Source organism: Camelus bactrianus, chromosome 22 (assembly GCF_048773025.1).
Source record: "Camelus bactrianus isolate YW-2024 breed Bactrian camel chromosome 22, ASM4877302v1, whole genome shotgun sequence".
Classification (NCBI taxonomy): Eukaryota; Metazoa; Chordata; class Mammalia; order Artiodactyla; family Camelidae; genus Camelus; species Camelus bactrianus.
This window is the reverse complement of record NC_133560.1, coordinates 24002128-24025070: the sequence shown is the minus strand read 5'-3', so window position 1 is coordinate 24025070 and position 22943 is coordinate 24002128. Positions and strand designations below refer to the sequence as shown.

The 22943-nt window shown below is 58.2% G+C and overlaps 3 protein-coding genes across 13 annotated transcripts in view; 1 reads left to right on the top strand and 2 right to left on the bottom strand.

Annotated features, from left to right (window-relative positions):
- The window catches only part of NFIX (nuclear factor I X), a 96518-nt gene extending 85850 nt beyond the window's left edge, over positions 1-10668 (top strand). For 7 of the 8 annotated variants that reach the window (XM_074350646.1, XM_074350644.1, XM_074350648.1 and 4 more), the window contains 2 exons: positions 1933-2024; positions 6443-10668. In XM_074350646.1, the coding sequence (XP_074206747.1) occupies positions 1933-2024; positions 6443-6457 (107 nt within the window). In that variant the 3' untranslated portion in view covers positions 6458-10668. The remainder of the gene's footprint in view (positions 1-1932; positions 2025-6442) is intronic. The other variant, XM_074350650.1, reaches the window with a different exon arrangement.
- A 235-nt stretch (positions 10669-10903) lies between these two features.
- On the bottom strand, positions 10904-14494 carry LYL1 (LYL1 basic helix-loop-helix family member). 2 transcript variants are annotated; one of them, XM_074350652.1, is made up of 4 exons: positions 14357-14494; positions 12606-12958; positions 12430-12521; positions 10904-11599 (listed from the first exon to the last, which is right to left on the bottom strand). In XM_074350652.1, the coding sequence occupies exons 2-4, from the start codon at positions 12935-12937 to the stop codon at positions 11184-11186; spliced, it is 840 nt and encodes a 279-aa protein (XP_074206753.1). In that variant the 5' UTR covers positions 12938-12958; positions 14357-14494; the 3' UTR covers positions 10904-11183. The 2 variants fall into 2 exon arrangements, with proteins under 2 accessions (XP_074206753.1, XP_010952571.2); XM_010954269.3 differs by lacking the exon at positions 14357-14494 and adding an exon at positions 13889-14023.
- A 796-nt stretch (positions 14495-15290) lies between these two features.
- On the bottom strand, positions 15291-22941 carry TRMT1 (tRNA methyltransferase 1). 3 transcript variants are annotated; one of them, XM_045516114.2, is made up of 17 exons: positions 22820-22941; positions 22310-22513; positions 22167-22222; positions 21774-21916; positions 21419-21606; positions 20214-20329; positions 20019-20131; positions 18973-19121; positions 18701-18787; positions 18549-18618; positions 18327-18461; positions 18164-18249; positions 17727-17835; positions 17564-17640; positions 16598-16717; positions 16371-16500; positions 15291-15652 (listed from the first exon to the last, which is right to left on the bottom strand). In XM_045516114.2, the coding sequence occupies exons 2-17, from the start codon at positions 22492-22494 to the stop codon at positions 15452-15454; spliced, it is 1965 nt and encodes a 654-aa protein (XP_045372070.1). In that variant the 5' UTR covers positions 22495-22513; positions 22820-22941; the 3' UTR covers positions 15291-15451. The 3 variants fall into 3 exon arrangements, with proteins under 3 accessions (XP_045372070.1, XP_045372068.1, XP_010952473.1); XM_045516112.2 differs by having other exon boundaries at positions 15442-15652; positions 22310-22594; positions 22820-22915; XM_010954171.3 differs by lacking the exon at positions 15291-15652 and adding an exon at positions 16014-16172 and having other exon boundaries at positions 22310-22594; positions 22820-22915.
- Positions 22942-22943: the final 2 nt, after the last annotated feature.

The following is a 22943-nucleotide window of genomic DNA, read 5'->3' as shown; positions in this document are numbered from 1 at the left end:
AGTTGCACCAGCCAGCACCCCATGAGGCCCCCTGCCTGCCCACTGCTCCCAGCCGGGGCCCCTGGCCCAGGCCCCTCCGGGGGGCGGGAGGGGGAGCACAGTGGGGCGCACAGGCCAGGGGTGCTGGCCAGGGTGGGAGGGGGGAGGGGAGGCACAGCCATGCCATCTTCATGCCTAATTGCTGTTTTTTTCATTTTTCGTTTTTTCGTTTTTTGATTTTTTTTTTTTGTTTCGTTGTGCCCTCCCCCCCCCACACCAAGAAAATTAAATGTGACCACAAGGCGACGCCACCACCATCCCCTTTTTGCCTTGCCCCCTTCACCTCCATTCTGGGGCCCTCAGGCCTCTAAAAGTGCAGCAGGCCAGCCCCTGATCCCCTCCCTTTCAGCCTTCAGTCTCACGTTTGGTTTCTCGTTGTTCCTCTTTTTTTTTTTTTCCCCCTCCGCTCCCTCTCCGTTCCCTCAATTTCTTCCCCAGGTTGGATGTTCCAAGGACAAGGGAGGGCTCTGGGCCTCGGCTTACTTCATCTCTTTCTCTCTCTTTCTTTCCTTTTTTTTTTTTAAGCCAATGACAAATTTTGTCAAAGGGAAGAGACAAATCTGGGTTGAGAGGCCCAAGGTAGACCCGACGCATGAAGGACAGGAGAGGCGGAGGGTGGGCAGTGTGCCGTCTGCGGGTCTGTGGACAGGGGTGGCAGCGCATCGGGTGCTCTGGGGGCTGGCAGGCTGTGGGCCAGGACTTCGCGACAGCGGCGGAAGGGGTGGCCCATCTCACCACTTTGCTCCGTCTCGCACTCTCTGTCTCACCTTCTTTTTCACAGTTTGAGTTCTTTTCCCCTCTCCATCCTCTTCATGCCATCTTCTCATTTGCATTCGCCATAAGACACGAAGTCATGGTCATGGTCATCGGAGGTGGGCAGGGTGGGAGAGGGGGAGCCAGGCTGCGGGGTGGCTGGGGGGCACTTATGGACAGAATGTGGAGCATGGGCTTCCTGGGGTGTATCTGGTGCAGGGAGGGGTGGGGGGGGACTCCCAGTTAGCCTGTGACACTCCTTGTCTCCTCTGGGGGCATCCTCCCTCCTGGGGGTACAGGGCCAGTCCCCTCCCGTAGGGCTCCAGCCAGATAACCCGAGAGGAGCTGATGGGTATTTGGCCCATTTGCCCTTCAGGCCCCAGAACAGCTGCCCTCTGTGCCCAAGCCCCAGGGCTCTGGTAGGCCCTCCAGCCTCCTCTTCTTGCACCTTGGCCCATCTCAGGCCTTGGGGACCACAGGACCATTCATCCATCAGAGAAGGAGAATGTCTGTCAGGCCTGAACCTTGCCACCCCTGGGTCTGAACCAGCAGCCAGCTCCTAGACCCCTCTCTGACACTGTTCCACCCAGCTCAGCCCTCCGTTGGGACCCTTCAAGTTTCCTGAGCCACCAGCCCAGTCAGGGTGGTAAGTGGTACAGCACCCAACTAACCACCCCATTTGCAGAGGTAGTGGCCCAGCTGAGATGGCCTTCCCCAGACAGGGTGAGGCCTGTCTGCCAGAGCTTCCACACTCCTGGGCTCCCTCTTCTCCAGACCCAAGAGGCCAGTAGGCAAGCAACGGTACCTGCTGTGGGTGCTCTGGAAGGAGGGCGATCCCTTGCCCTGCCTAGTGCCTGTTTAGGGGACAGAACTAGGTCCATGGGACCTAAGCTAAAGTCTCCAGGGCCATGAAAGAGGATCCCTGGCTGAGGTGGAGTGCCAGGGGTAGGGGACAGTGTCTGCTCCTGGCCAGTGAGAGGATGAGGGGGCCCCTCCGGCCTGTCCTTCCCACTGCCAGCCTAAGCCTGGGCAGCATGGTCTAACCCAGTCTCTCCCTCTCTCAGCAGCCCCAAAGGGCAGTGCCCCGGCAGGCCCCAAGGCCTCACCGGGGTCTCTCCCTCTCTCCCCTGCTCCCCACAGCATTCGCAACGACAGGCGCCTCCTCTGCCAACCGGTTTGTCAGCATCGGACCCCGGGACGGCAACTTTCTGAACATCCCACAGCAGTCTCAGGTAGGAGGCCCTGCCCACCAAGTGGATGCAGGCAGGGGTGGGGGCATCATGGTGTTAGGGAAGAGGCCGGGATCCTTGGGGCCAATCCGGGAGAACGGGCTGGGGCAGGGCTCGAGGGCTCAGGCTTCTGCACGCCCAGCTGAGCCTGCCTCCCCAGGCAGCTTCTAGGCCCCCTGGCTAATCAGCTAATTGGATAATTAGCTCTGACAGCCCTGGCCCTGGGGAAGGCGGCCAAGGACCCAAGGCTAGAGGCGCTCTGGGCCAGGCCTGGTAGAAGCAAAGATGGAAGTGGGAGGCTCCATCAAGTGGAGGACAGGGTCTGCCCTGTTGCTTTCTTCCTGCTCCGGCTGTACACCCTGGCCCCTGGCCCTCCTCACTTCCCGGTTTTGGGTGGGCTGGGCAAGGGTGGAGGAGGGACAAAGGCGGGCTGGTGGGCCACATGCCCAGAGGCTCTGGCACTGAGGGTAAGGCAGGGCCTGAAGCCATCCTGGAGGCACCTCCCCCAAGTCCCATGAATCCTGTTAGAGGGGAGACCAGGCTGCTGGAGCCCCCATTTCGCACAAGGAAACACTCCCCGCCAACCCTCCTGTTGGAGGCCTCTGGACCCGGCTTTGCACAGGCATCTTTGCACACACACATGCATGCAGGCCCTCTCCTCGCTGTGCCTGTCCCCAAGAGGCTGGGAATAGCCTGCAGAGACCAGGGCCCTCAGGGCACAGGGAGGACCAGCTGCAGGAGCAGCGCAGAGAGGATTGAGAGGGGAACACGCAAATATCTTTTTCTTTTGCACATTTTATGAAAACACTGCCCTGTGAGCCCAGGGCCTTAGAGGCTTCCTCAGCCCTAGGGCCACCTCCTTCAACTTCTGCTCCCTCTCTGCTCTGAGGCCCAAGTCCAGAGAAAGTTGGTGGATGGAAGTTTTGTGTGTGTGGTTTAAGATTTTATTTTTTTCCCTTTTCCTTTCCCTCCCTTAAAAAAAAAAAAAGCCTAAAAACTTTGTCAAACTTCAAACTTCAGAGCTCCCTAGTGGCAAGGAGGGGAGGGGGGGAGAACTTCAGCCCCTCCAGCTTCCCACCCCCTTTCCCCAGAGTCACGTCTGACCCGTCTGGTTTCCAGGAGCAACCAGACATGATGTAACACCCAGATGAACTTGAACTTGGGGGTGTTGAGAAGAAAAACAATGGCTCTGAGCAGGGGCTGGAGCCAGCCCCCTCCGCTCTGTGCCAGGGAGGCCGAGAGAGCCCTGCTGGCAGAGGGCAGGAGGGGGTGCCAAAGGAAGGGACAGCAGGCGGGCCTCCCCTCTTGGCTCTGGGCTGGCACCAGGCGGCAGGGCTCCATTGCTCCCGCCTGCCCACCCTCCCTCCTGCTATCCGCCCTGCAGCTCTGACTGTATTCGATTGCTCATGCTCACTCTCGGGGACCACTGCCACAAGCCCTCCCCGTTCACCCCATTTCCGCCTCTGCATGCTTTCCCTTCTTCACTTTCTCTGCTCACTTTGCTTGGATGTCCGGGCCAACTCAGAGTCTGAGGCAAGTTTGGGAAATAGTTTTTCTTCCCCTTGTTTCTACCAGGGGCCTTGGGCCTGGGCCCTGAGCAGGCAGGTGTGTCTGGGGATGGGGGGTGGAGGGGCTGGAGTCGGACAAGCTAAGCAGGGAGCCCTTGGGCCTGGGGGCAGGCAGGCGGCTGCAGCGGGCGCAGGGGGTACAGTGGGGGGCGGTTTCCACAGTAACCAGTGACTTTAGCTGATCTCTGGAGCACCAGATGGAGAGAGAACAATAGAATGAGGGAAGAAAAGAGAATTTTAGCAATTTTGTCATTCCCTGGGCAGCGCTTTTTACTTAGTTTTAATCAATTTTGGACCTGGCTCAGGAAGCAGGGAGGGGTGAGCAGAAAAAGCCACTCCGTGCTTGGCAGCAGATCTCCTGTTTCTGGGACCCATGGGGAGGCACCAGGGAGTCCTGTTGGAGCTGTCTTTGTCCCTAACTCCAGGCCTGGAACTGGAGTCTTCCTCCTCTGAGGGGGGCCCCCTCAATCTGAGCACTGGTGGTTGTCCCCCTGCCACCATGCAGCTCAGGAGACCCCCAAAGGGGCTAGCCTGGGGCCTTGGCATGATCTGCAGGCCCTCCCTGTCCAGTTGTCCCTAGCCTCTTTTCCCTCACAGGAAAGGGGAGGGGCAGGCTCACAGCCAGGCTGATGGTGTCAGGGTCCCCATGTGGTCTCCCCTTGGGAAAGGGGTGCCAGAGAACACTAACACCCAAGCCTGCAGGGACAGGGGGCTCACCCAGGCAGCTCCCCACCTCCTCGGGCCAGGACCGAAGCCCAGGAGCTGGCTGCTGAGCCATCCCTCCCCCGTCCATTCTGGGAATGCTGCAGACCTGGGTTTCCCCCACACCTTGCTAGGCCCCCATTAGCCTCCATTTTGCCTTTAATCAGTTGATGGGGTTGGACTTTGGGCAGGTGTTCCGGGAGCTCCACTACAAGAGGGCAGGTCTCCTCCGTGCACGTTGTCCAGCACATAGCAGGAAGTGTAGCATCTCTCTGCCCACCTGGTAAACGCTAGCAGTGCCCCTAGTCATTGTGGCAACCCCAAACCCCCACGTTTCCCAGTGCCCTCCATCTGCACTATCCAGTGGGGTAGCCACTGGCCACATGTGACTGTTTAAATTAAATAACTAACTAGAGAAAAATTTAGTCTCTGGGTCATACTAGGCACATTTCGAGTGCTTCGAAGCTGTGCATCATTGCTAGTAGTTACTGTGCTGGACACACTGGACAGCACAAACAGAGAACATTTCCACTGTCACGGGAAGTTTTAGATGATCTCCAAGACCCTTTCTTGCTTTTTTTCCCCAGTTTTATTGCGATATAATTGACCTAAAATACTGTATAAGTCTAAGGTGTACAACATAATGATTTGACTTACATACATCACAAAATGATGACCACAATAGGTTTAGTGAACATCTGTCATCTTATATAACCAAGGCCCTTTCTGACTCTAAAACTCAGTGTCTCCGTCTCCAAGTAGACGATGGCCTGCAGTCCCAAACCAGATCCTGAGGGGCAGGTCTGCCCTGCAGGCATAATCTGTGTGACCAAAACAAGTGTTTTAAATATTGGAAAATTTCACATGAAATTCTGTCTAGACTTTCTGCTTCTTTTGAAAAGTTGGCTGGTCTGGCCACACTAGGCCTCACCAGATGTGGCAGCCTTGGCCCTAGGCAGGGTGCGGGTGTCCTGGCCACCACAGACCCTGCCTCCTTGTGAACACGCCACACGTAGCAGTTAGGAGCATCAATTCTGAGCTGCCCCCTGCGTTGGAGTCCCAACTTGGCCATGTGGGCTGTGTGGCCTCGGGTAGATCAGCTGCCCTCTCTTCACCGGGCTTCTGTGCAGGGTTGGAGAGAGGATATAATGAGTACCTGGCGCACCCTCTGTAGTTAGCTCTGCCTGGCGTCTGCAGATCTGCGTCTGTGACCCAGAGCCTGGGAGAGGCCCTGAGATGCATTTTCAGGGACCATCTCCCCATTTTGCCTCAAGGGAACCACCAGGCATACCCAGGCACTGCAGACCATAGAGGAGGAAACCTCCCCCTTGGCCACGAGGTGGGGCCAGAGCCGTTTGTGAAGGGCACTGCCAGGCAGCCCAGTCCTGGAGTGGAGAGGGGGCATCCACCCTTGGTGTGTTTTGTGCTGAGTGGCTGCCAAAGCCCGTTTGTAGGAAGGTTGTGCCCCCTGCTGGCACCCTGAGGGAAGTGATGTCCACCCCAGGGAGCCTCAGGTCTTTCCTCAGGGCCTGGTGCAGGGGAGGGTATAGAAGATCAAGCCTGGTGGGCTACTGGTCTCTTCCCCCAGGCTTACTACCACTAGGGACTAAAGCCGTGTGGTACCCACCCCTCCTCAGCTTTTCAGCCTGTGGGACCTTAGCTGAGGTATGCAAATGGGAATTTCTGCTTTTAATCCAAAGAGACAGAAAGAAAACTCAGCAAGAAGCTGGGCTACCCCCACCCCACTCCCCAAACCCCTCTGAGGACAAAAGCTCTAGCCTGGCATCCTCCTCCACCCTCCAGGACCCACACAAAAACCTAAACAATTGGGAACATGGCCAGATCCTAGGTCTGTGCCTATGCCAGTGCCAGCCACGGGGGTCCCACTCGCTGGGCATAGTGCCCACGGGAAGGCCAGCTGGACTGTAGCACTGGGAGGCAGGGTATCCTGGGGGGACAGAATTCCCATAGGAGGGACGGACAGAATAAGGATGTATGTACCTCTGCATGAGGTGTTGGTGTCCTTAGCTCGGCTGGAGCTGGGCCCTCCAGGGACCTCGGAAACCCGCCAGGAGTCACAGGGCCATGTGGGAGTGAGAAGGGACCTGCCCCTGCTGTTCTCAGTAGTGCCTCTTTTTTGTTTTATTTCAGTCCTGGTTCCTCTGATAAGATCGACAAAAGAAATGACAAAATGAAAAGAAGAGGTTCCTCAAACGGGGGGAGAAGAAATTTTGAGACATGGAAAAATCCCCCAGCCCAGCCCAGCCCCACCGAAAAGCAAAAATTAGACGTCGTCAGCCACTCAGCCCTTCTCTCCTCCAGCCCGGGGACCCCTGCAGGCCCCCAGAAGCAGCCCAGTTCTCGGAGAGCCCTCAGAAGAGGTCTCGGTGGAGCTGTGCACCAGCAGCCAAGCAGAAAGAAACATGCAAAACGGACTCTGTCAAGTAGAGGACAGAAAGAAAGGATGCAGAACTGCCTTCCTCCCCCCACATCCCGTCCCGGCCTTCTGGGGAAGGAACAAAATCCCCAAACAAAGCAACCAGCACAATTCTGAAGGGGCCTGCCCCCACCCTCACCCTTCCTAGGGGAACCCCACCCTCGAGTAGGGCCAGAGCTTCACTAGGAAGCTCTGAGGACCAGCTTATAAAGATGATGGGGGTGCAGATCCAGAGGGCTCTCCTCTCCAGACTCCACCCCTCCCTCCCTCACTGCCTTTGCCACTGGCTTCTTCCCCCAGCTGCTCTGTTCTGGGTGAGGCAGGGTGGCCTTGATGCCCCCCGGCCCCACCCTTGAGCTAGAACCCCCACCTCCCCGTGGACAGGGGGTTCTCCTGGAGCTAGTTTTGTGCTCCTGGAATGGAGAGTTTTCTACCACCCAACCCTGAACTGCAGGGGCAGCTCCTGGGGGCCCCAGATCCCTCTGTACAGTCCATAGGAAAAAATCTGGATGCTCTCGATGGCCCATCCCAGCCTGGGACAGGACCCATCTTCCCTCTCTCCTGAGGCAGGCCAGGAAGGTCTCCCCCCTGCCATGCCACAAGTGAGGGGAGGCGGGCCCCAGGTCGACCCCACACCCCAGCCCCGCATGCAGGTGCCCTCGCTCCGCCCCATCGGTCCCTGCCCCTGCCCCTCATGCAGACAGCCCTGCTGTGGCCGGGCCGGAGAGTGGAGCAGAAAGGGGACCCCGGAGCCGAGCGAGAAGGACGAGGCAGTCGCCGCTGCCATCCGCTAAACTGCCACCTGCGCTAGGTAGGCGTCCTACTCGCCGACTTTCAGTTCCTTTGGAGGGTATTGGGTGTCGTCCTTTTTCAAAAGTGTTTTGGAGCTTTCTCTGCGCCCCCACCACTTTCCCCACCAAACCACCCCATGGCCACTTCTCTCTGGATTTCAGCTGTAATGTCTTTACTCTTTATTTAGGGGTGGGGCATTCATTGTTTAGGTCTTTTGCTGTTGCAATTGGGAACTCCTCCATTTGAGCAACTTGGGAACAATTTGATAACACACCACAGGAAGTAGCTCTCTCCTCTGCCCCTGCAGCCCCTTCCTCCCCCAAGGGATGGTTGGGGCCTGTCCAGAGGGTCTTCAGAAGCCCCCCTGGGAGGGAGGGGAGCAAGAGCACACCCAGCCCCTGTCCAGGGTGTGACTTGCCCCTCTGGCTTGTCTTTCTGTGCCTTACTCCCTGCTCCCTGCATCTCCCTCCTTGGCCCCCTTCTGGAGTCCTTGTGCCTCTCTCTCTCTTTCTCTCTCCTTAACTGTATGAAAACAAAGCACAGGTCGGGATCCTCTGAAAGTCAATCAACCCAACATTGCACCACATAGGGGTGGGGTATGGGCTTTATTTATTGTGAATCTAGTTTGTGAGGCTGTGGCCCCAAGCACAGGGAGGGAAGGAGAGGAGGGAGGTGGCTGGGGAGAAGAGGGCCCTTACCTGGGGCAAAAGGGGCCAGCGAGTGGTGCCTCCTCCCCAGCTGGAAGCCACAAGGTGGCTGGCTCCAGGGGTGGCTTTTGTTGGAAGTTGAGCGAGACCCTCCCCTATCCGTGTACAGCCCTCCGGGAGGACCGGGTCTGAGAAGCAGGGGCCGGGGATCCCACGGGAGCCTGGGGGGGTCGTGGGGAGTAGGGCAGGGGGGTGGGGGGCCGGGTGGGCCGGGCGTGACGCGCGGTCAAAGTGCAATGATTTTTCAGTTTGGTTGGCTAAACAGGGTCAGAGCTGAGAGGGGAGCAGAAGAGACCCCCCCCTGCCCCCCTGCCCGGCCGCTCGCACCCTTTCCCTCGAAGACAATCGGGGCCGCGGGCGCGGTGGGCCGGGGGTGGTGGGGGCAGGGGTCTGCGGGGCACCCGCCCAGGCGAGGTCGGAAGCTGCAGGCCAGCTGGGCCGGGGCGGGAGCGCGCCCGGCAGGGCATGGGGGTGGGGGGCCGCTCCTTTCCCAAGTGTCGTCGTGAGGGGCAGGCGAGGGGCGATGAGGGCGACAGGAGATGTGGGGACGTATTAGATGAGAAAAAAACCCACAAAAAATATATATGGGGGAAATGAACTTTTTTTTTTCATTGAACCAAGTGCAATGCATCAGAGAGTTTTCCTATCTTTGTATGTTAAGAGATTAAGAAAAAAATTTCTATTTTTGTTGTAATGTCCTCGCGGCTCTGGGGACGCTAAAAGAACCGGGCCTGCCCTGCCCTGCGCGGGGATAACGAAAGCTGAGTGTTTTTTCCTTTTTTTTTTTTTTTTGTTCGTTTTAAGCTTTTTTTTTTTTTTTTTTTTTTTTAAGTCGTTTTCCTGCGTTGACGAGGATGATCTGGGGTTTTTATTTGTTTCGTCGTTTGTTCTCGGTTTCGGTGGGAGGGCTGAAGGAAACGTTCACATTTTAGGATTTTAAAAAAAACACCTCGACATTAAAAAAATCAACACAAGTTCAAAAAGGAAAAGGACGAGAGAAAATTATTTTAAAGATAATTCAACATAAAAACCCTGGTGCTTCTTACATTATAAAGTACGTTTTAAAAAACCCACAAACTATTATACATAAGTTTATGAATCAATTAAATATCCTGCACTTGTTAGGAACACGCATATCCCTTCTTTGTTGAGTTTAACGGAACGGGACAGCGGCGTGCGCCCGGCGGCGGGCTGCTCTGGCCGCGGGTCTCCCCGGGCGCCCTTCCCTGGGGCCCAGCGCCCCCACCTCGCCCCATCCCCGTCCGGATACCGGGGCGCGGCGGCGGGTCCCCAGCCCCTCCCCCGCAGAGGTCAATGCCAACGAACAAACGTCCCCTCCCTCCCTCTCCGCCCCGAGCGTCCTTCTTTGAGCCAGACGCCAACTTGACCCTCACCAGCATTATCAGAAGCGCGCTCAGCAAGTTGGTAGTTTCCTCCCCCACCCCCTTCCCTGGCGCCCACGACTCAACATCACTCCTCCCACCCCCACCCCACCCCCGTCACCCTCCCGGGAGCACGGGGAAGGCTCGACGCTCCAGGACAGGACCAGCCAAGTTGACAGGTCGATTCGCCCAGGCCCGCGCCCACACGCACGCACACACACGGCCCCGCACACAGCCCCATCCCACCCTGCAACCAACCCCGTCGACTGCCTTACACACCCGCCCCCGCGCTGGCCGGCCGACCTAGTGCCTTGTTCTCACCCCCGTGCTGGCGGAGCGGACGCCGCGCTCTGGGTCCCAGAGGGGCCGGGTGGCTCAGACGACCCACCACTTACCCACCCCGACCGTGCTGAACGGACCCCCCCCCCCAACACACACACACACGAGAGAAAATAAAGGAGCAATAAAGTCACGAGAACTTTCGTCCCCCAATCGAGAGCCCGAGGGGCACCCCAGCCCCGCCTCTGCTCCCCACCCACCCACCCTTGGGGCGCCCCCCTACCCCCGCAAGCCAGCCTGGGCCAGCCCCGCTTCGGCCCCGGGAGATCCGTGCGCCCGACCAGCACCAGCATCGCGGACCGCAAAGGCCGCCCGTCCCGTCAAACAAGTTTCTTCTTAGGCTAAGAAACGCAGTATATACGAGTATCTCTATATATAGTACTAATGGATTTGGTGTGCTTCCCCCTTAGCGTCCCCTGTCCCTCCGCTCCTCTTCCTTCAGCCTGGTCTCCCCCTCTCTCTGCCCTCCACCCCCGTCTCTGCACTGAGATACATAAGAAACAAGGGTAGTTTACTGTCTGTTTTGTTTTCTGGGTTTTCAGTGTCCTAGCGGAATGCAAGTAGGCAGCCAGCCCGTACGTTCCCTCTCCGCCCCACCCCACCCCGCCCCGCCCCCGTCACTGCGCTTCTGTTATACCATCTTTGCCTGACTCTCTCCGGCTTCTCCATTGAATGGCTAATGTGTATGTGAAATAAAGAAATAAAGAAAAACAAAACCAAGAGCGCCTGAGCCTTCGCTAACGCGATCGTGCGGGACAGGGTTGGAATCGGTGGGATGGGGCCCCCTCGTGGATTCTGCGCCTCTCTCCCCGCGCCAGGCGGGCAGCTGACACCGTCGAGAAGCGCGTATCTCTGAGTCTCCGGAAGGGGGCGCCAGTAAGAAAGGAGAAAGCTCTCCCGCCCCTATCCACCTCCCTCGGTGACCCTAGCACGGAAAAATGAGGCACCACTTGGGTCCGATGACCGCTCTGACATGTTGGTTCCCGGACCTCGCCCCCGGGAGGGGGACGCGGACGAGGCCACTTCCAGCGGGCAGTGGGTGATAAAAGGGTCTGCAGGACCCCTGGGGGCGACGGTCGCCCTTCCAGGCCGCCGGGCCTTTTCCCCTGTAGGGGACGTCCTCAGTGGTCCCTCTTCGGTGGAGTTCGCTCCAGAGCAGGCGCTGCGCGTCTTTCACCCCTTCCTGGACGGCGCTGGGCTGAGTGACCCTCAGCTCAGACGCAACACCGTGGTGGTCACCGCACCTCTGGGCTCACGGCCGCTTGTTCCGTTTTGATGGGCCGGGCTGCCCCACCGGGGCTGCTATCGGGGCCGGCCGGGGGCGCGGGCTGCGGGCGCGCCACCGCCTCGGCCCTGCGACAAGGCCCGCGGTGGGCGCCGTCGTCCAAGCCTCGGTGCGCGGGCCTTTTGCGTGGCCCTGGAGGGGCGGAGCCTGCGGCCAGAGCGGCCGCCTGGTCTCGCAGCAGCCGCACCAGGAAGCCAATGTATTTCATGGCAAGGCGGAGCACCTCGTTCTTGCTCAGCTTCCGGTCGGGCGGATGCGTTGGTAGCAGCTTCCTGAGCTCAGCGAAGGCGCCGTTCACATTCTGCTGCCGCCAGCGCTCACGGCTGTTGGTGAACACGCGCCGGGCCACTTTCTGGGGCTGGTGCCCTGCGGACAGGAGTGGCCAAGTTGGCACTAAGGCCCAGGGAGTGCCCCGCCTGCCCTTACTTCAGGCTACCAGCGCCCTCGTGGAGACGTCACCACCCAGCAGTGGTCTGGGGCTCTCACCACCCAAGAAATCCACGTGTAGGATCCATGTGCAGCTCTCCTGCCACTTAGCAGCCCAGCACCCCACCCCCAAGCTGCCTAGACAAGGCCCATGACAGGCCCAAGCTGCAGATGACTTGGAGCCTTCTGCACTTCTATCCATACATTTACGTCAATGGCTGAGATTCCCTAGAGAAATGTTTCCTGTGGCTGCCAGTCTGGGTAGCTGTCCCTTCGGTCATAATTCTGTGTGCTCCCTGTGTGTTTCTCTCATTGTGACTGTAGTTTCTGTTCATGTCTCAGGTGGCGGTATGAACTCCTGGTATATCTAAATGGCTATCGTGTGTGATCACTGCCATGTGGTTGTGGTTCTGTGGCTAATCCCTGCGTGGCCATGAACCTCAGTGACTGGAGTTGTGTATCCATCTCCTGTGTGGTTGTGGTCCTGTGGCTACCTCGTGTGGCTGCGCATTTGAGTGGAGCTGTCATTTTATAGCCCCCATGCCATACTGTGTCTTGCCATGATTCTTTGTGGCTTGTTGGGTGGCTGTGGTTGTGTGGAACTGGCCATGGGTCTGTGGTTTTGTACATGGGTGTACCCTGAGTACTGAGCCCCAGTGCGGGTTGTCCTGTATATGTCTGTGTGCACTGGCAGCATCTCTCCCTGTGGAAGGCTGTGGGACAGATGTGGGCCCCAGCACATGGCTGTGCACACGCAAACCCATACTCACCCTCAGCCAGCTCCAGCTCACAGTGGCTTGGTCTCCGCTTCAGCCGGCTGCTAGGGAAGATGCTGAAAGGTCCTGCCGGCCCAATGTAGAGGCTGTAAGGGGTCGTGGGTCACTAATGCCTTGTGAGTAAGGACCCTGGCCCCGGACTCCCCCCCAGACCCCAGTCCCCCACTGACCTGTTGAGGAAGGGGTGAGGGTGGTAATGCAGGGCCAAGGGGGGTGGGGCAGTTCCCAGGGCGGAGAGTTGCAGCAGCGGGGGCCGCAGGGTGCTTAGTTCCGTGGTGGCCACAGCTGCCCCTGGGGGCCTGGTGTGGCCCAGGCTGATGACTGGCACACCAGGGGGCAGCCTGGGTGGTGAGGAATCTCCGTGGCCCATCTCCTCCACCTTTGGGGATCCAGGTGAGGCAGGCTTTGGGGGCGGGGCAGGCACTTGGCTGGGGGCACACACCATCTTGGCCTTTTCCGTCATGGTGGGGCCCACCTCTGCCTGGGCCTGGGGCGGGCACATGGACCCCGAGGGAGTGCTTACCTGTGAGAGGAAGGAAGCCAGTGGAAAGGGAGGAATCAGATGCCACCCCCCAACCCTTGGCCCAACAGAGCCCTCAGATGGGAGGGAGAGGGGGGCATGGCAGTTCGGTGGGCAAAGGTAGGTGGGGGTGGGCCCATAAACTACCAGGACATGGAAGGGGGTCCAACACAGGGGCAGGAGGTGCCCACTGAGGCGGTGGGCATCAGTGAGCTCAGCAGTGCTGCTTCTGAGCAGTTTGTGACCCAGGAGGGCCTTAGTCGCAGAGCCCTTGAGCAAATGTCCCTTCTTACAGAATCCTCTCTCACCTGGTGCCTGGAGGGAGGGGCAGGGAAGCCATGACGGACCTTGTGACCACAGAATGCCCCTATAACCCTCACATCTGATCCCAAGACCTTTCATTGACACCACGTGACCTTGGAATCCCTCCATGATTGACTGACTCTTCAGTGACCACCACCCCTAGTCTGACCATGTGGCCCTCAGCTGTGACCCTGAGGCTCTTCCCATTCTCCATGTCAGACCCTGAAAGTCCTCCATAATCATTCCATCCCCACTGAAAATGTCCCTCTTGCTAACCCTGTTACCCCACTGCTGACACTATGACTCCAAATGCTGCCCCTACCGCCTAGCACATACAGTCGTGCCCCAATCCTCCCTCTGGCTCTGGTGTCCCCTCATCGTCCCTACCCCGCCATCAGCATCCACCCTTTTGCACCCTGCTTAGACACCCCTGTTCACTCCAGGCCTTGTGGCCTGGAATGTTCCAGCAATGTCTGGGATTCCTGGCCCTTCTGCCCTGTCTTCCCTAAACTGGAGAAGCTGGTCCTGGCCTCTCTCTTAGGGGGACCCCCAGATGAATGAAGGAAGGAACGCATGAATGAATGAAGGTGGGTCCAGGATCCCCCACTTTCAGGCTCACTCCACTCTTACCCCAGCACTAGTCCGGCTGCTTGCTGACGGCCCTGGCTCTGTCCTTCAGGGCCAGGATGGGGTTCCGGAATCAGACAAGGCTCCACTGCCCCGCTCCAGCCTCTGTGCTCCGTGTGGCTGGCAGCCGGCCTCCCTGTCCGGGCCGCGGCATCGGGCCGCCCCTCTTCCCTGGCTCCCAAGGGCCACCGCGGCGGCGGCAACAGCGTTAGGTCCCTCTAGGGAAAGTTAGCAGCTCCGGGCTGCCCGCCCTCTCCCCGCCCCTGGCGGCCCAGTTTCCTCCCTCTCACCCCTGGCGCAGCGGCCGGAGGATGCTGGGCCAGCGCAGATAAGGGCCTGGCCGCCTGGCCGCGCCTGATAAGGAGCCGGGCTGACCCCGGAGGAAACCGGCGGGCGGGGATCTCCGACCGTGGGCCTCACGGCCCCACCCCCAGCCAGCACAGGCAGGACTGTCACCCCTCAGGGCCTCACCTTCCGTCTCCCCAGGCACTGGAGGATCCTGGCCCCAGGGCACACCCCTGGGAGTCAGGTGCCCAGCTGCATGCAGAGGGGAAACCGAGGCAGGGATGCAGTGGCCTGTCACTTGGATCTGTCTTCCAGCTTTGAATATCCCTTGCCCGGGTGTCCGTGCCGATGGACGAAAGCCCTTTCCGGCCCTGCTGGGGCCTCGTGACCCGGGGCCCCCTTCTACTCTCTTCACCCTGCCTGGTTCCTCTTTCTACAGAGCACCTCCCCGCCTTTTTGCCAACCCCACCCTGGAGTGGGGCACCGGCTGAACAGCAGTTCTAACAGTCTGGCCTCGGGTGTCCAGCCTGGGCAGGTGTCTTGGGCCCCCAGTGTACTATCCACACCACCTTTCCAGGTCCAGGAGGGTGAAAGGAAGTGCCACAGCTGGGAGATTTCCTAGGGTGTTAGAGCTGGCAAAACCTTCCAGTAGGTGCCCCCATTGGGTCCCGTCCCCACAGTTCTGGGCTTCTATGTCACAGAATCACATAGCCTCAACCCAGAGGTCCCTGGCCCTCTGTGCGGGCCACTTCAGGGGGGACAGTGATAAAGGTGTTGGGTAAACATCCTGGAATGGTGGTAAAGCTCAAGATGCCGTGGGACCCCACAAAGGGAGGGGTGCCGGGTACAAATAGGTAAGCAGTGACAAAACTGTTCCTTATTCCAGCACCCTCCCACCTGAGCCAGTCATGCTTTGCCCAGTGAGTACCAGGGTGATTGCTGAAGTCCCCAGGCCGGTCCTCAGCTGCCACCTAGCACCAAGCTATCACAACCCTCTCATGAATCAAGTGAAGCCCAGTATCCCACAAGCAACCATCCTATTGTCCTAAGTACAGTTCTAAGCACATGAGTTAACTCTGGTATCCCGACAAAGTGGGGGTTCTGGAATTAGGTTCATTTTACAAATGGGGATGAAGCAAGGTGAAGGATGGCTTTGCAGGGTTCCATAGCTACCACGTGGCAGGATGGGGATTCGGCCCCAGGCCTCTCCTTTAACGTTGCCAACTCCCTGCACTGGGGTGGGGGAGCAGGGAGCGGTTCTGCAGCAGCCTGCCGGGTGCCTCAGTGCGCAAGCCCAAGGGGCCGCAGGGCAGGAAGCACCTGGTCTGGAGCGGATGCACAAGGCGCCTGGTTCCGGTCCAGCTTCCGCCACCGGGGCCCTGGGGGGAGCTGGGCCAGAGAAACCAGGCGGAGAGGAGGCGGCGGCGCTAGTCCACATGGGGGCGCAGCAGCCGCCTGCACGCGTGCCTGCGTCGACGCCGCCTGGAGGGTTGGGGGTGGGAGGAAGGGAAAGGGGGTAAAGGCCTCCGCGGGCGTGAGCGCACGGCTGCCGCCCAGTGGCCGCCTCAGAAACCGCAGGCGCCATCAACGAGGCGGTTAAGTGCCTGGAGCAGCAGAGAGGTAGACCATCTTGCCCACCCCCCCAACCCCCACGCAATACAGACAGAACACCTCATTCAGGCAGGGACAGACCAACCCCATATTCCCAGAGCTCCCCAAGGGAGTTAAAACAGATGCACAGAGGAACAGACCCTAAACAAGCAGCTGAAGAGATGGGCAAGAGACCCTCAGGCAGATGGACAGACCACAGGCAGCCTCCCCATTCAGACAAATGACAGTCAGCGAAAGGTGATGAGTCTTTATTGGCTCAGTCTACACCTGGACCAGCAGCAGCCCCAGGCCCAGGGGAATTCTGACAGTCAGAGGGGGTGGCTTCAGTAGTGACCTTGGATGTCGGGGGGCTATGGGAGTAGCAGCACTGGTCCCCCCGTTGACAGGTGCCCTGGTGGGAGTATGGAGGTTGTGAATGAACCTTGGCCTGGAGCTCGGCCGCCTCCGTTGGGTTCCTCTTCTGGATGGGGAACTCACTCCCACACACTTGCTTGGCCCCAGTTTGCCCAGCCCTGCCTGCCGGTTGGCCCTGCCCTGTTGCCGGGAAGGCAACCCATGTGTGCTTCAGTGAAGGTAAGGGGAGCCTCACCTCCTTGAACCTCTTGCAGGGAAATGTCTTGAGCCGAGCAGCCTGCTGGGCTGGGTCCTCCGCCGGCTCTTTTCGCTTATTCTGGAGCAGCCTGCGTCTCTCTTCCATAGCTTCGCCAGCTGCCTTGCCTCTGTGTAGGGAGTCGAGTAGCTGGGACTCCACTTGCTTTTGTGCCGACTCTCCCCCACCCCCCAGGCAAGCCCCACCCACATCCTACTCCCACTCACCCTGGACGGGCCCGCGGTCGGGGACCCCAGTTGGCCTCAGGATTGGCCTGGAAGCGCTTGAGTCCTCGCTGGCGGGAGCTGGGGTTGGCATCGTCCCGGATGGTGAAGTTGGCCTGCAGCCTGGGGAAATGGGGGTGGGGGCTGAGGGGCAGCAGCCATGTGGGCAGGAACCCAGCCTCCCCTCCACCCAGGCCTGCCCAATGCAGTGCAGCTCCATGTGCCTTGGAAAAACCATGTCTGCAGATGTCAGGATTCTATCATTCATTTAATAAACATTCACTGAGTGCCCACAGTGTGCCTAAAATCTGCCACCAGTAAATCTGACATTCTGGTGCACAAGACCGACAAGCTAAGGGACAAATCAGAAACCAGTAGATTACACTGTGTTAGGGCATGAGATAAGAGTTTGGGGGGAAAAAGAGCAGGGTAGAGGGAATGGGGAGTCAGGGAAGAATGCATCACAGGACAGGGCAGCAGGGACACATGAAGAAGGTGCGGGAAGAGCCATGCGGAGACTGGCGGATGGCACTCCAGGCAGAAGGAACAGCCATGCAAAGGCCCTGAGGTGGGCTGTGCCTGGTGAACTTGAGTGAGGCCAATGTAAAGTGAGAGCGGGCACAGATGAGGGCAGGGAGGTGATGGGGAGATAGTGCAGGGCCTGCAGGTAGAACTGTGTTTCTCTTAAGTCAGGTGGGAGCCACTGAGTGTTTTGAACAGAGGGACCGGATCTGACATGCTCACAGGTGCCCTCTGGCTGCTGTGGGGAGAAAAGACTGTGGGAGGATGAGAGCTGGGAGACGAGGGTGAAGGGATTTGTATTGATGTCCCTGAGCAGTAGTGGAGCCAGAAAAGGGTGAGGGCAGAAGGGAGAGAAGTGGATGGATTCTGAATCCCACTTGAGGAATGAGCACACGTGTGTGTGGGGGGAAGCTCTGTGTTATCTGCTTCCCATGCCCGTGCCTGTACCTGGGCTCCACACTGAGAATGCGGAACGCCGGACTGGTCTCCGACAGGCGCTCCCGTTTCACTGGGCACTCCTTCTCCTGGGAGGCAAAGGTCAGAGGTCAGGGGATGCTGGGACCGACCATTCCCTGCCTTCTCAATTCCATCTGGTCAGGCCTGGCCTCACCCAGCAGCGCATGATGTCCCAGAGGGCGGAGGAGGGGGCATCTGTCTTCACGGCATTCTTACAGGCATGGGAGATTGAGACCCGGAAGCCAGCGTGGAGGAGAGCCGACCTAGGGATTGGGACGGACGGTGAGGGGGAGGCTGGATCCTGAAGTCGGTGTTGACCTGTGTGTGTGTGAGCCTTGTTTCATGGACACGGCTGCACATTTCACAGTGGCTGTGTGGCCTGTATAATGCCAGCAATCTTAACAGTACAACTCTCCCCCTGGCCAGAGCTCATGCTTCTAAGTCCTGTTCTAAGCACTTGGGCGTGAGAAGCCCCAGACCTGGGTTATGTTTGATCTCCATTTTAAAGGGGACTCTGGCCCGACAGGGGCCCAACTTGCCCAAGGACACCCCAGGGTCAGGCACCAGCTCCACCCTACGCCCAGCCCTCACCGCAGCTGCAGGAGGCTGGGCGTGCTGCAGTGAACGGTGCTGCTCAGCTGGTCCAGCGTGTAGTAGAGAGGAACGTCTGGGAGCTCCTAAGAGGGGAGACGGGATGGAGGAAGAACAGCTGGGCTCGGATGGAGCCTCCTCCTGCCACGGCCCCTGTCCTCACCTCGGTGATGACACTCAGGACGCCCCGGATCCGCTCAGCTGTGTGGAAGCGGCTGGGGTTGGCGCTCACAGCCTCCAGGACATGGCCCACGAAGTCCAGGTCATGGAGGGGCTCTGCCCACAGTGGGCCACCAAGCTATGGACACACAGGGACTGGTTGAGTAGGGACAGTGACTGCCAGGACCCCATGCAGCCCCCTGGCCTCCCCCCCAGCAAGCCCCACCTGGTGTCGCTGCCCACAGTGCTCACACTCGGGGGCCACTGGGGGGCCACAGGCTGCAGAGAACTTGACCCTGCACAGAGAGGGGTGGTTGGGGGTGGCAACCCTGGCTGGGACGCCCCCTTCCCCTTCCTCCTCAGCTCACCCTTGCTCACCGGCCGCCGGAGGCTCCTGATGCTTTGCCGAGGCGCTGGAGGTGGAAGGCCCCACAGCCCACACACTGAAACACCAGCGCCTGCTTGCTGTGGGGGACAAGGGTGGTCATCACACCCCAACTCTTCCCTCAGGATGACCTGGTGCTCTTAGGACCCCCATTTCCCCTGGGGCAGGACCATGTCCCCCCCACCCCCGGCCGCCCTGCCCCCAGACCCCAGGAAAGTCCCTGTCACCTCCCTCATTCCACTACCCCTCCCTGCCCCAGGCTAACCTGGCTGAGGCCTTGACCTTGGCCTGACCAGTGAAGACTCGAACAAAAACACGCACATAGAAGTCAGCGCTGATGCTGAGCAGTGGCACCACGAAGCGTTGGTAGCAGTTGGCACGGAGGTCCAGGCTGTGCAGGACGATCCTCAGGGCCTGGAGGTGGGTGGTGCCAGCCATCAGCCCTGCCCCCACTGCCACCTCCCCACTTACCTACTTACCTGGGAGCCACACACACAAGGTGCTCACAAGCACAGGGTTAGGGCCGGCTCCCTGGGTTTCAAGCCCAGCCCTGAGTGACCCTTGGCAAGTAAGGGCCTCAGTTCCCTCATCTGCAATATCACAAGAGTATGTCTCTAAATGATTATGGAACACATGGGCCCAGTAAACCAAACCCACTCCAATTAGCACGGTCAGCGTGCCCCATGCTGTGTGATGTGGCCCAAGGGCCTGCATTCTGGATCCTCTGGGTGCTGTGGGCAGGATGTGGAGATACTGGGCACCACAGAAGTGCTGGGGCCTTCTCCTTCCCAGGAGCTGCAATGAGACTCTGACATAGGAGGCACCGTTTCCCAAACTGACCTGATGATGGAGCCTTTAAGGAACAATAGGAGCCCTCCTTTCTTGAATCCTCACAGCAACCCGTGGGGTCTAGGGTATCATCACACCCATTTCACAGATGTGAAAAAAACAGAGGCCCAGAAAAGGTGAAGTAACCTGCCCAAAGTCACCAGCAAAACTAGGACTTGAACCCAGAGCCAAACCCAGACCTGGAAAAACTGCCTTTAAAAACAATTTTTGCAAAGTTGTTAAAATAGAGAACAGTAGAAAGAATAATGGAACCACCTGCTCCCACCCTGGGCAAAGCTACTGTCTCCCACCCACCCCCACCCCCGCCCTGCCCCAAATGACAATGATTGACAGCCCACATGCTTGGGAACTATGCTGGTTAAAGAACGTGCTTGTTGTCAACACCCTGAGATTGACCGGGCCCTGGCTGCCTGGAGGAAGCTGAGCAGGTCTAGGAGATGGGGATACCGGGGGATGCCTCACCATCTCATGGCAGGCCCGGCTCTTGAGGGCCATGGCCCCGTACTTGCTATAGCATGTCTCCCCGCTGTTCCCCGCCAGCACTGCCATGTCCGTGCAGGTCACACACAGCAGCCCTGTGGGGAGAGACTGGGCAGTGAGAACCCTCCAGTGCCGAAGTCCTGCTCTGTACATACCCCCGCATTGCGCTGGCCTCACCTCCTTCGCTCACAGCCTGCACGGCTGCATCCAGGAAAGGGGCGGGGCTGCCGTACGGGTCCAGGTCGATGACATCAAACCGCTCCGACGCCTTCTGGTGCTGGTACATCAGCATCCTGGGAGCAAAGGACCAGGTCCTCAGCCTCTGGCACCAGGGACCTGCTCGGTCCCCTATACACATTCACTCGTGTGATGGGATGGTTTTGGCCTGGAACTGAAGGCCAGCTGCCCGAGTTGAGATCCTGGCTTAATCATTTTCTAACTGGATTAACTTTTCCTCCCTGGGCCCATCTACCATCTCATGATAGCAATAATAATAGCCAATACTGATGTAGCAAGTATATACCTGACACTGTCGCAAACACTTTATAGATGTATTATCTCACTTAATCACAAAATCTTCCATGGATTTGGAATTTTGTTGTTCACTGCAGCTGAGCAAATAAAAATGCTACTTTCTCAACATCCTACCCTGACCATGTTCTTTAAAACTACAACCCCCAACCTCCCCTATTTCATGTACCCCATATTTTTCCCCCAAGCACTTGTCACCTCTAGTTTACCACATAGTTTACTTATTTGTCATGATTATTTGTTATCATCTATGTTTCCTATTAGATTCTAATGGGGTCAGGAAAGCAAATATTTTTAATTCACTTATTTTCTGTACAGGGTCAGGTAGTAAATATTTTAGGCTTTGTGGGCCACATGTGGTCCCTACTGCATATCCTTCTTTTTCTAAACCTTTAAAATTATGTAAAAAACACTCTTAGATGGCAGGCCATAAAAAAAACAGGCTGTGGGCCTCACAGGCTGTAGTTTGCTGACCCTTGCATTAGGAACTCCACAAGGTCGGGGATTTTGTCCGTATTTCCTGATGTAGTCCTGACACTGAAAACAGTGCCTGGCACACAGCAGATACTGAATACACACTGGTTCATTTGACTGAATAAAAGTACAAGAAGTTAAATCTAAAATGGAGACATAATGGTACTTATTTCTAGCCTCTGAGCATGAACTATACACGTGTTATCTCAATCAGTACAGCAATCCCTATAAAACTACCGTCCTTGTTTTACAGACAAGGAAACTAGGGTTCAGAGACGCTAAGGCCACAAGAATATGACACATCCAGGATTTGACCCCAGGCAGCTTTGCTCCAGAAAGTGCCTTCCAGTAGCCAGGCTCTGCTGCCCAGAACCTACCGGGCATCTGCCTGGCTGGGCTGTACCAGATGGGCCACATCATTGAGCTGCACATTACGGCGTATGAGATCCACGGCTCGGGCAGAGGCATCATTGGCAACCACGAATTGGAGTCCAGGCACCTCTCGCGCAAAGCGAATGGAACGTAGGCCCGAGGCTGCCAGGCCCTCCAGCACTCGCAGGCCCTCCTGTCGAAGTAAGCAGGGAGCCCCGACTCACGTCAAGGGCTCCATCCTCTGCTGGGCCCCAAGGGGCCCTCACCACCCACCTCCTATAGCTCTCCCCTTCCAGGAGCCTTCCTTCCTTTATCACTCACTGCACTTCAGGGCTGCCACATCCTATGTTCAGGCCCCACCTCACAGATTTCCCCCACAGCAGCTGTTCGAGGTTGGTCTCCTGGAGCCAGGTTTGGACTCTCTTTCAGTTCAGCCTTGTCCTCCTCTTGCTCCGACAAGTCCACGACCACCTTTTGCACATCCTTTTCGCCTGGCACCTTGACTGCAGCCACCCAGAAGCACAAGTCAGGGGATATCAAAGCTCCCTCTAAGAAACCTCCCCCTACTTTTCAGAATACAGAAGATTCAGGGAAGAAATCTCCCCCAAAGTCCCCGGAGAAGGGCTAAGGTGCAGAGCCCAGGGCACGCTATATAGCTGGAGCCTTTCTGGAATTTAATGGGGAGAAGGCGCGGGGCAGGGAGAGAGCTCTGTGTGACACCCCTGTCCACCAGGAGCCTGGACCTCCACTCACTCTGGATTCCTTTGGCCCCCAGCTGAATGCGAGCAAACTCGGTGATCACAGCACATCTGCGGGAGACGGACAGTCAGCTCACATCCCCTTATCTTCGCAGACCCACTTGCCCTCTGCCTACCTGACCCCGGACCCCTTCTCACGTCAGGTCCCGGTTGAACTCCTGTACTGGGTTATAGAAGACTTCGTTGGCACTAGGGAAGGCGATCTTGGCGGCCCCCTCAGTGACTGTAGTCTCCTGAGCCTCAGGTGGGCGCTCTTCTCCGCAGGGCTGGGTGCCATTCTCCATTGCCGCTGGATTTGGCGGCCCTTGGGACTGCCCCTCCATAAACCGGGCTCTACAGAGACTGCGAGCAGAGCGCAAAGTCAGGCTTAGCCACAGAACGATCCTCGCACGGGACATTCACGGGCACTTCTGCCCGCCAAGCCTGGTTCGGAGGGCAGGGGAGGGGATAAGAGAAGGATCAGAGAGCTGCTTTCCCCGGCCGGGTGCCCCACACATCTGTAAAAAGTAGGGATTTACGAGATCCTTTGGCCTCGGCAAACTGACATCACCCTAGGTCTTTGGAAGACTGCCCTTGCGAAGCCGGAAGCCCTCGAATGGGCCCGCCCTGGGTCCAGATCTCTCCCCGCGCCGCCTAGGCCTGCCTCACCTTCTCCCGTGGCACCGAGAACAGAATTAATCTCGGTGCACGTTTCCCGGATTAGGATCTGGGCGCCGCCATGTTGGCATAGTGGGAGGGCACATCACGTGACAAAACTTAGTCAATCAGCGAT